The 12628-nt window shown below is 34.2% G+C and overlaps 1 protein-coding gene across 4 annotated transcripts in view; it reads right to left on the reverse strand.

Moving 5' to 3' along the window:
- LOC111515719 (ATP-binding cassette sub-family C member 4) overlaps positions 1-12628 on the reverse strand; it is a 137412-nt gene that overhangs the window by 28994 nt on the left and 95790 nt on the right. For all 4 annotated transcript variants that reach the window (XM_074178641.1, XM_074178638.1, XM_074178639.1 and 1 more), the window contains 3 exons: positions 9631-9781; positions 8569-8675; positions 4801-4924 (listed from right to left, as the gene is read on the reverse strand). In XM_074178641.1, coding sequence (XP_074034742.1) covers positions 4801-4924; positions 8569-8675; positions 9631-9781 — 382 coding nt within the window. The remainder of the gene's footprint in view (positions 1-4800; positions 4925-8568; positions 8676-9630; positions 9782-12628) is intronic.

Below are 12628 nucleotides of genomic sequence, written 5' to 3' on the forward strand. Positions count from 1 at the left end.
TTGACTCATTGTTCATTCCATTATCAATTTATGTTCATTGATGCTCTCTGCAAATGAGCATTTCTTTAATTTTTCAATGTATATTTTGCAAGTTTTTTCACTTTTGTTTCAGTTAACTCAACCGAATACCTATATCAGTCCGATTATAATCACAACTTTAAATAAACTAAAAAAATAATACACCTCTATTTAATTTGTTTCTCATTAATACCGAATGTTGCTAGCCACGAAATCAACCCAAAAACTTTCTTGAAAAGAATAACTGGTCTCGTTTTCAAAAAAAAGAAGGAAATTCCTCTTCTATTCGAAAAAAAAAGGTTGATCTTCCCCTTACGGCAACGAGTTAGGCCATGTCTTATTGAAAATAACTAAGGGTGATCTTGTGTTCACATACATTTTGTCTAAGCTCAACATCTTTTGTCATTCGAGACTTGAAAGAAGGAGGACTTTTCGCGTTCGAACTGTATTTTGTTCAATCCTATTGGGTAATAGCGGCTCGAGTACCAAAATTGTGTCCTCAGACGGATTTCTGTCTCCTGGACCATAATGGACATACAATACGGGGTTATGCAAATGACTAACTCATCAGAGTAACAGAGACCAAAAAAAATGAGCTTCATGGCATTCACCAAGAGAAAAAAAAACAGAGGGCTGAAAACCATTGGAACTTCAAGGTGGAGAAAAACATCTGTTGAGTGAGGACAGTATCTGCAAAGGTTGAAAAGAAAGGCTGAGGTGAAAATGATGCTGGTCACACGAACTGATGGAAAGACATGGGGGCTGTTATACCCATATGATGTATTGATTTGGTTTGGTGCCCAAAGATGAAACGACTGAGCGCTACTTACAAATTGAATAGGGTGCAATGGCATGCATGTTTGGGAATGACGAGAGCGATAAAAACTACACACAAGCATTGGAGACACTCTTGAATCTCCCTATTTCACGTTTCCCGATGGAAGATAAAGCAAGCGCCAATTTAAATTGTAACATTTTTTCAGTTACATGGGATCGGGCTGAGAAGAAATTTTGGAATATGTGACGAAATGAACATATATCTTTTTCTCGGACCAGTTTACACTGGAATACATGTTCGAACCGAGCTGTGCGATGTAAATCATAAACCGGGAAGAGTGAAGAATGAACAATCATCCTGGGATCTCACTCGCTGAAAACACCTGGTATACAGGTGAATATTCATATTATATCACCGTTTGTTCAGTGAACATCTGTTTTTCCGTCTGATGCGTGTGTAATTTAGCAATGCTCATAGAATATTACCAAATGAATTCCGTCGATGAGCTTTCATGCAGGAGTCAGTTGTTTTGCTACAAAGTCAGGAACGGACTACCCCCGATGGTCCACACCCCAAAACTTTGAAATGACAGATATTTTTCAATTTTTTCAACAAAATAAGGTTACTTGGACAATTTTATGAATAAAAGTACTCGTGTGGAAAGTCGATCGGAGCAACGAGTCTTGATAAAAATGTAGTTCTACTCGACGACATCAAACCCGCTCGTCCACCATTATTTGAAATGAATAATTATCGAAGCAGAAATAATAATGATAACGTTAATTCAACAACATTTATAACAGGAATAATACAAAGTATGCTAAAATGAAGTCGTAAACAAAAAGTACAGTAACTATATGGAAGTTTAAGTCACAATTGTGATAGCAGATATTTTTTCAAAAGAAATATCAAGTTCTGTAGATTCGTGGTGTTTTTAAACTAACAAGCTACTCTACTATGGAATATCGAATTCATTCCATATTTTGTATGTACATAATACGTGTGGAATAATCACGTTTCGTGTTGATCAGTTATCTGAATCTCATGAAACTCAACATTCGAATGTTTCGAATTCTTCTTCACAGCTAAACTGTTGAGGAGTGTCACTGATAATTATAATTTTATGGGAGAAATTCTTTAACACGAATCTTAATTTAGCTGAAAAAACGCACATCGGAAAAAATATTTACTATACTAATAAAAAGCAAACGAATGAACTACAAAAACGGCTGCACATGATCAGGTGAAAAATATCCAGGGAATAATTATGTTCCATTTCTTTCACAGATGTTGACAAAAAAACCTTTTAGAAAGTTTTGATAAAAAATGAGAAACTGGAATGCGATTTTGTTTTGTTGAGTGGTGCGTTGTCATATGACTATCATTGTATTGTTAATATTCTATAGGATATTTTGAGTTTTTTTGATATGGCCGAACAGTTTACATTCAATGAAAATGCAGATATGCATGTATTTTATGGACGAGCATTTTGTAATGCTGCAGAAGCTCGTCGTCTGTATTCCGAGCATTTTCCCAATCGAACGGTACCGTCAAGAGAAACATTCGAGCGTGTCGATCGCAGCTTGAGGGAGACAGGTATGTAAAAATTGATAATTAATTTGAGCACGTTGTTTTATTTCGATATTATTGTAGGTACAGTTTTGCCAAAACGAGGTGGTGAAGGCGCTCCTAGGACTGTACGTACCGTTGTATTGGAGGAAAATATTTTGGAAGCCGTCGCTGATGATCCTTCAATGAGCATCAGAAATCTATCAGAACAGTTCAATACATCCAAGTCCACTATTCATGGAATAATTAGGGAACAACTGCTCCACCCATTTCACATCCAGAAGGTACATGCCATGACACCTCAAGATTTTCCAGCACGACTGGAATATGCCAATTGGTTCATGGATAGGCAAAGAGAGGATATGACTTTTATTAATCGAGTTTTATTCACTGATGAAGCAGGTTTCAGTAGAGATGGAGTTATCAACTCTCATAATCTCCATATATGGGCCGAAGAAAATCCCCATGGGATATTGCAAACCAAACACAAACGGAAATTCAACGTGAATGTTTGGGCTGAATGTTTGGGCTGAGAACGTTATTTGGAGTTCATTCAGAACGATTTGAATGGACTTTTGGAACATGTTCCATTGCAAACCCGAAGAGATATGTGGTTTATGCATGATGGCGCTCCTCCTCATTTTAGTTTGATTGTGCGTGACCATCTGAACCATATTTTCCACAATAGATGGATTGGTAGAGGTGGGCCATATTCATGGCCATCGCGGTCTCCGGATTTAAATCCATTGGATTTCTTTCTGTGGGGGCATCTAAAAAGCCTTGTTTACGCTACACCTATTCACACAAGAGATGCATTGTTGAATAGAATAACATTACATTGTGAAGCCATACGAAACGACCCTGGAATGCTATTTCAAGTACAGAGAGGGTGTCTTCGCAGACTAAGAAAATGTAAAGAGAGAGAAGGTGGTCATATCGAGCAGTTTCTGTAGCGGATTTTTCATTTCTGTTTGCTCTTGAGGCTCTTGAGTTTCGTTAGTTAAACGTGTTTGCATTATAAAAATTCGTTATGAACATTTTACCTATCATTTCCATTTTCCTTAAAAACTAATATTTTTGAATAATGGTAGACATCTCAGGATAAATGTTGTTGAATTAACGTTATCATTATTATTTCTGCTTTGATAATTATTCATTTCAAATAATGGTGGACGAGCGGGTTTGATGTCGTCGAGTAAAACTACATTTTCATCAAGACTCGTTGCTCCGATCGACTTTCCACACGAGTAGTTTTATTCATAAAATTGTCCAAGTAACCTTAATTTGTTGAAAAATATTGAAAAATATCTGTCATTTCAAAGTTTTGGGGTGTGGACCATCGGGGGTAGTCCGTTCCTGACTTTGTTGCAAAACAACTGATTCCTGCATGAAAGCTCATCGAAGGAATTCATTTGTTTAGTCAATTACCAGAATTTGGATGATTTTGAATATTCACTTGAAAAGTTATCAAAGAAAAACATTTTTCATTTTGTAACCTCGAGGGCCCGTTACTTGGTAACGAAGGATTTTAGGATAAAAAGTTATATGAAGTACTGGTGATATTTTGACCCCATCTATACATTCCCGAGAGGAAAAGAGGAAGTCCAGGGACACCCTGTATACTAGGTATATACTGAGATATTACAGGCAACAAAAAAATCGATTAATATGTCAGACACATATCATCAACTTTGTGTAAAACGAGTCTATAAGAAACATACGAAGAACTAGAAAAATATACCAGGAACAGTTACGAAAAAACCTTGATGAGAGCACCGTTCGCGAAGAGAACTGAAGAGCTGCTTCAGCATTGTACACTGTTTTTCGAGAGGAAATCTGAGTATACGGATTTGAAACGAAGAATTGAGCTACAGACAGGGCAACAAAGGGACAGAGGCAAATCATCATGTTCAATACGAATGTAAGCATTTGAATCACAGAAAGCAAACAATATACGGACAACCAAAATTATGATATCAAGAATATAACAAAAATTCCGCTAGTAAGGTGTAGAAAGTAATACAGGAACCAAGATCAAGATCTTCAGAAGATGTGGTGCTGCAGGTTTTTCCGGGTTTTCCTGCAGCTGAAAAAGCAAATGCGCCACTGGAATCAATGAAGTCGCCCCGGAGCGCCAATTGATTTTTATTGTTGTATTTATTTTATTTTTATCGTTGTCTTTACACATTGAAACCAAGATATTTTAAATGGGTGTCGGTAAATGATAGGGGAAAACGCAATATGGAAATGTCTGGATAAAAGAGTTATATTCTCACATAAATTTTAAATGTTCATATATCAGAAGAAAGAAAAACGAAAAAGTTCATTTTCTTTCCTCCTTCCAACAGATTATGTCACATGAATGTTTATAGTTTATCATCAAGTGTTTGAACTCATTGAAGAAAAAAACAAGAATTTGGTAGGTTTCTACTTACATGAATACATGTAAACAAAGCTGAACGATACACATGCTGTGAATATTAAACACAGGATATCCAACCATAAACCAAAACAGTATGTACAGGCTAGTGATAAGTGGAAGGCTGACGTATGAATATCCTGAAAAATAACGACTTTGTATCCTTTATTATGATATTGATTATGATATTTCAAAGAAACCACTTGACTTTATGACTCAACTCTATTAATTATGACCGCATCCATTTCTGTCAGAATATTCGAAAATAACACAACACAACAAAAAAATATTTTTTGAATGTTTCCTACACTGAATTAGTCAATTTCCACTAATTTTGGGGTGATAAAAACGAAAATAACAATGAAAAATTTTTATTAGCTCTGGTTTTTGAGATACACAGTACTTAATCTTAAAGAGTAGTTATACTATACGTGAAAAGTGAAAGTACATAAAACAATATTGTTATGTTTCTTTTAGAATATTTTAAGTACAAAATTAATAAAAAAAACATTATTCTTAGTGTTTTGACAAATAAAAGAAGTTTGTACCACCAAATTTCAATTAAGTCCATCCGATTCATTGTAAGATCGCTGTCGTTTAGCTTGTCTTTTATAAAACACTTCTGGAGCATCCCTACACACAGACCAGCAGTAGTCTGCAAGCATTGCTTCATTCCAACGGCCCTGATATCTCTGTTCCATTAAGGCAATGTCTTGATGGAATCTTTCTCCATGTTCGTCACTCACAGCTCCACAGTTTTGTGGGAAGAAATTAAGATGAGAGTGAAGAAAATGAATTTTTAAGGACATGTTGCATCCAAGTTGGTGGTAAGCTTGAAGAAGCTCTTCAACCAATGCTGTGAAGTTATCATCTCTTTTGTTACCTAAAAACTCATGTAAAACCCCCTTAAAGGCTTCCCAGGCTCTTTTGTCATTTCCTGTTAAAATCATGTCAAAAGCAGGATCATTTACGATTTCACGGATTTGAGGCCCAATAAAGATGCCTTCCTTGACTTTAGCATCACTCAACCTGGGAAACTTTGCTCTCAAGTACTTAAAAGCTTGTCCTTCCTGGTCCATGGCCTTCACAAAGTTTTTCATTAGTCCCAACTTAATATGTAATGGGGGAAGGAGAACATCCTTAGGATCTACAAGAGGCTCGTAAACTACATTTTTCTCATTAGGGATTAGGTCTCGTGTAGGCCAGTTCATTTTTTTATAGTGAGATTTTCTATCCCGACTGTCCCACAGACACAAAAAACAACAGTACTTGGTGAACCCTAATTGCATTCCTAGGAGTACAGCAATGACTTTCAGATCACCACAGATGTGCCACTTGTGTTGTTCATATTTGATTGATTGGAGGAGTGTTTTCATATTTATATACGTTTTCTTCATGTGAACTGCATGACCTATAGGAGTAGAAGGTAGCTGATTTCCATTATGCAGAAGTACAGCTTTTAAGCTTAGTTTTGAAGAGTCTATAAACAGTCTCCATTCAGATGGAGTGTGATCCAAATTCAAGCAGTCCATCAAACCATTAACATCAGAACAAACTACGAGGTTTTCTTTTTTCTCAAAAAAAAGAAAGCAAATCTTTTTGACGCTGTCTGTACTGAGATATTTTCACATCATGTTTTAGAAGATTCCACTGTTGTAGTCTTGACCCTAACAGCTCAGCCTTTTCCTTAGACAAGCGAAGATCTCTTATAAGGTCACTCAACTCTGCTTGACTAATTCTGTGCGGATCACTAGACCTATCGCTTACCTAAAAATCAGGGTCATAGGATGTAGAAGGATGGGTTGCTCCTTCTAAACAGTCTTCATCACCTTCCTCTAAAATTTCATAGTTTTGGGGTGGAGAAGGGACTGGCAAATTGTCTGAGTGTGGTACAGGCCGAAGAGCAGATGGGAGATTAGGGTATTTAACCGTTCCTCTTTTCTTCATAGATAAACTTTGCTTAATGGGAGGAGTTAAGCAGAAATAATAGTCGTCTGTATGATTGATAGGCTCACGCCAAACTATAGGTACTGCAAAAGCCATTGCCCGGTTTTTATTTTTCAGCCACTCTCGCAATATGACGGAACAAGAATTACAACATATATGAGGAGCCCATGATTTATCTTGGTCCCAACTTTCACACCAAAATAATGTTCATAGGCTGTCTTAACGATAGGTGTCATTTTACGTTTCTGAGCCTTAAATGTTATTTCACCACATATATAGCAAAAGCTATCGACAGAATTCACACACTTTCGAGGCATTTCAGATCAGCATTTAAATTAATTTAAAAATCAACTTCACACGATAATTTCAATAGCAACCACGTGCGTACAATTGACAAACTCACATAGGTTATGTTTACTACTTAAGAACAGCTGATGAGAGGGGTGTTATGTAAACAAACATGTGTACCAACTGTTGGTGATGAAATATTTCATTTGTTGAAAACTCAATATACATATATATATAATATAATGATTCTATATATAATTTTTATGGTCACTTTCGGTTTTAACACGTGGAAATACATTAAAATCATCTAATTTCAACCCCGAAACAAAAACTTTGTTGTGTTGTGTAATCGAATTTAGTTCAGATCTCGAAAGGTGATCTCAGCTGCCACAAATCATTGCATGTTTGGTAGAAGTTCCAAAATGAGTTTGGTAGTTCTGATATTTCCAATTTCGAGTGTAAGAAACAATTTCACGATATTGCAGGGCATCAGTGTCTTTTCTTTAAAGTGTAGTTTATCTGGCAAGGATTCTTCATTATTGATGTGGAAAGCTGCAGCAAGTTTCTGTGAGAACTCGTTAGTTTTGTGAGTGGACCGACGTCGAACAGAGGTTCTTGGACGATATTTCAATATAATACTTTCAGTCATACTGGGAATCATACGTTGAGAGTTGTAACCTATTTGCTTATTTATGTCCTATCGACGTTGATCCAGTAATGTCTCATATGCATGTTTAATAGTCCACAGGAATGTTTATATCCGAATGGAAACATTCAAGGATATTAGCTTTCTGGTTTATTCCTGCAATATTGCAATATTGTAACTGACTAGTAAAACTTGTATGTACTTGATGTTGTTTCGTCTATTGCGTGATGAAAATAGTAAAATATTCAACAGTACGTATAAATAGGTGTAATTGGAACCTCTGACATAAAATGAATCTCAATACCAGAGCTACAGAACTTTGTCACGATTGTTCGGTCTGGTTCAGTCCAACTCCTGAAGATGATATCGTGATTAGCAAAACGCGCATCGATAATTAGTACTCTAGATTCTATGTGTGGAAAAGTATTCTCAATAAAATATCATCTAAGAGCAATCGTGAGACAGATGGGAATTTCCCCTAATATTCATTGCTAGACAGGTCATTGCATTATCTGCATTATCGACCTGATGATTGTTCCATTTTTGTCATTGCTATATTATTGCTATCATCATTTCATATGACAGTAAATCATTTTTGATTTTGAATTATATGTTTTTTTAACTATACTGCAGCATATCCAGTTTTTCGATCTAGTTTTAGGAAATATATTTCCACTAGTACAGTTCATCGTATTATTTAGACAGTGATTATATCCTTTGCGTTCTAGCTCTGAATACAATGAAGAGATATATGCATGAGTTCTGAGGTTATCCAGTTAGGCTTTTCATTGTGATACGTGGTAACTCACAAAAAATTCGCAGACTCTACTTAGATGAATGAACGTTAGAAAAGTGGGAAAAGTTGCGATCACAAGGACTCTTAGTGTAATGATGATCACTTACCTGATGGTCATCAAACTCTTGTATCAATATTTTTTCTATTTTAGAGGCCCTTATGGTTTCTATTCCTTTCAGTGTAGCGGTTATTTGTGAGAAAACTGGAGATTTTGCTACAATTGAAATGATAATATATTACGTGATGATATAAAACGGAATAGGACTGTATTCCAGTGTTCAACGTATTTATGAATTATGTCCGAAACTCTGAAGGTAATTAGGTAAAAATGATGGTAAAAGGTAAAAATGATGTAGAAATCTCCCACAAAAAGAAAGGTAGTAATCAATTCCAAAATACACTTTCTACAAAGATGTTTAGATTACGCAAAGACACGCGCTGAAAGAAGAAGCCCTTTCGAAACAACTCTGTTTAAAAAAAACTGTATTTTCGTTAACCAGCTGTCGTACCCCTACGAATGACAACCTTCAGAGGTTGAAACTTGTGCGAGCTAATGATTAACGAGGTCTTACTATTTAACGTGTGATTCCTAACACGGATTGGACGATAGCAAGTGAAAATCGATCGTTCAGACTAGGGCTTGAACCACCGACCAACACGGCAGTCAATTCGAGTGACTGAACAAATCACCTACGTCGAACCGCTTGGCTACCGACCGACCTACTACTATCATATAAACATCATATTGATATCAGGAATATTTTACAGACTGAATCATTTCTATTTCACCTTCCATAGATGAAAGCTGATATGAAAGCATTATACTATACTTTCTATTTTATATTTCACTAAATATCTGATGAAAATGATGTAATCACATAAAGATTATTGATGTCTACAATTTCTGTAGATAGTTTATTTTAAAAATTATCGCTTTCTTATTTTCTCTGAGGTATTTCCACAGTTTTTTTGTGTGAAGATGGGGAAATAGAAAACCGAAACTTTCTTTTCTCATGAAATTGATATTATTATCATTATGAATATTTTACAAACTGAATCATTTCTCTTCCACCCAGCAAAGCCAATCTTCCATAGATGAAATCTGATATGAAAACATTGTATATATTTTTTATACTCAACTCAATATGTAATTAGAATAAAATACTTACTTAAAGATTCTAGATGTCTGATGTCCATCATTGTGGAAATAAACCATTGACGAATCTTCAAAAATAGTAATCCCAATAATACCATTGCAATGATCATATAAGGATTCGTAACACCAATATTTACTAGATTACCACACATCACCAAGAAAATCTGAAAAATATTGAGAGCAAGGAAGTATCAGTATATTCATGTATGAAATCATTCAAATGATTATAGATTGTATGACACAGTTCACAAATTTTTTCAGAAATATTCATTGTTCAACCTAACATCTCATATCAGACCTAGAAATCTATTCAATATCTCTCTATTTTCCAGGAATTCAGAATATTCCTTATATCAGAATATAGTGATATTCAAATGAACTGAAATGGAACCACTGACTACATTGACGAATTGTAGTCTATGATCCAACAAAATGACAAACAGCTTTGAAGTGATATTTCTTCTCACGAATATCCCACTATTCGAAACATTATTTGTTTCCAAAACAAAACACTGAATTCCCCAAGACACTCTCAACCTCAATAGACTCTGCATGTTTAGCACCTGTTTCCTTTTTCAGGAGAAATTTCACAAACGAGTGAAACGAGCAAAGCAGAATTTTATATGGAGGACTTTTGAAACCAGAGCTGAGTTCGATATGTACATGAAGTCACTGTTGTATTGTCTCATGGATTCAAAAATTCTCAATCACTCCTAAACCTTTTCAACTTCCTACACTTCGGACTCAAATTCACAGCAGAAGTACAAAATAACAACTCACTTTCATTCCTGGATGTTCTCATGCCCTGTTTATCGAAAAAGAACCCACGCCAACCGCTACCTGAATGCTAAGTCATATCATCCTCCTATTCATCTGAATTCCACTTTGGAATATCTAATACATAGATCTATCAGAACCACCCATAACCACAGTACAAATGGAAGAACTCAAATCTGTCCTTTGCCGAAACGACTATCCTGACTTCTAAATTGAAAGATACATCCATTTTCAGAAAACACACACCCCATATTCCAAACTGACTAATGGCATTCTCATATTCATGGAATTATCGACAAAGTGAGCCAAGATCTAAAGTGGCTCGGAATGAATATTTACTCTTTTTAGCTGCCCGAGCTTTCGCTAATGTTTATTAGCTTTATCGAGGGCTGTAATATAAAAAGGACATAATAAATATATATATACATATATATATATATATATATATATATATATATATATATATATATATATATATATATATATATATATATATATATAAAACATAATAACGGATAAAACATTATCGTTTATTATGGGGATTTATACTGTGTTAATATTACAGGATGTATTCAGATTTATATTTTTTGTTAGTAAAAATGAATAAATTTTGCTGAGGTTGTCGATGTCTGTCTTTTTGTTGATATTGTTTTCTTCAATTTTGATCTCAGCCATTTCCAGAAATTGCCTTTTATTTGAATCTGGTTCGAAATGGAGAATTTTGGTGTTAGTATAATTGGCTGAATGATCATTATCTAGAACATGTTGTGTGAGTGCACAAGAATTTCGTTTTAAATTTTTACAATTACTTTTATGAAGAGCTATGCGGGTGTTTAAATTGTTTTTTGTTTGACCTATATATATCTTATCACAATTGTTGCAGGGAATTTCGTAAACTACATGTGACTTTTCACATGTAGTTTACGTTCACATCTTCATCTTTCAATTTTGAATGTAGTTTAGTTAAGGGTTTAACTTTCCTTTGTGAAATTTTTATATTCTGTTCTTGTTTAAATACGTTTATGATTCTGCTGGACAATTCAGGGACATAAGGAATGGAAAAGTATTTGAAATTTGGATTTTCAGCTTTATTGTTCTCTCTGATGTTGATGATATTAGATGGAGTATTATATAACAATTCATTTAAAAATTTTGAAAAATAAGAGTTAGTTAATAAAATATTGAATAATTGTTTTAAATTTTTTTCTACCAATGTAGGATGAGAAATTTTTTCTATTCGATTTTTTAAACCTAGAACTAAATTAATTTTCATTTTTTGTGGATGGCAGGATAAATAGTTTATATATCTGCCTGAATTAGTGGGTTTAGTAAAATAATCTAAAATAACAGAGTTATCATCTTTCCTGATTAAAAGAGTATCTAAAAAAGGTACTGTTTTGTTTTTTTCTTTTTCTATGGTAAATTGAATAGATGGATTGTAATTGTTAAAAATGGTTTTTATATCATCAATTTTGTCAAAACGTACAGCACATATTATATCATCCACAAACTTTTTTAAAAAAGGAACCTGAAATGATAATTTTGGAATACATTCATGTAATAAATCATCCATCACATACTGGGCTAAAATAGGCGATAAAGTTGATCCCATTGGAGTACCAAGTATTTGTTTATAATATTCGTTGTCATAAACGAAAACAGTAGTATCAAAAATGAAATCTATTAATTCTAAGAAGGCTGTTTTTGTTAATTTGGTATGATTAGTAATAATATTCCAATGTCTTTCAATGCTGTGTTTTACCAGATTTATTGGTATGTTACTAAAAAGTGATATAACATCCAAACTTATAATTTCGAAATTTTTAGGTAGTTTCATTCCTTGCATGAAAATAGAAAATTCAAAAGAATCTTTAATATAATATTGATTATTTGTATTATATGCATTGGTTAAAATTTCTGTAATGAACTTTGAGAGTTTACTATTTGGTGCATCAATGGATGATATGATAGGTCTCAAAGTCAATATTGGTTTATGAATTTTTGGTAAACCATAGAATTTTGGAACAATGGAGTTATATATGGTATGGGTTCTAGATAATGATCATTCAGCCAATTATACTAACACCAAAATTCTCCATTTCGAACCAGATTCAAATAAAAGGCAATTTCTGGAAATGGCTGAGATCAAAATTAAAGAAAACAATATCAACAAAAAGACAGACATCGACAACCTCAGCAAAATTTATTCATTTTTACTAACAAAAAATATAAAT

The sequence above is a fragment of the Leptinotarsa decemlineata genome, unplaced genomic scaffold (assembly GCF_025532065.1).
Source record: "Leptinotarsa decemlineata unplaced genomic scaffold, Ldec_3_MD MMD2_tig00004204_RagTag_RagTag, whole genome shotgun sequence".
Taxonomy (NCBI): domain Eukaryota; kingdom Metazoa; phylum Arthropoda; class Insecta; order Coleoptera; family Chrysomelidae; genus Leptinotarsa; species Leptinotarsa decemlineata.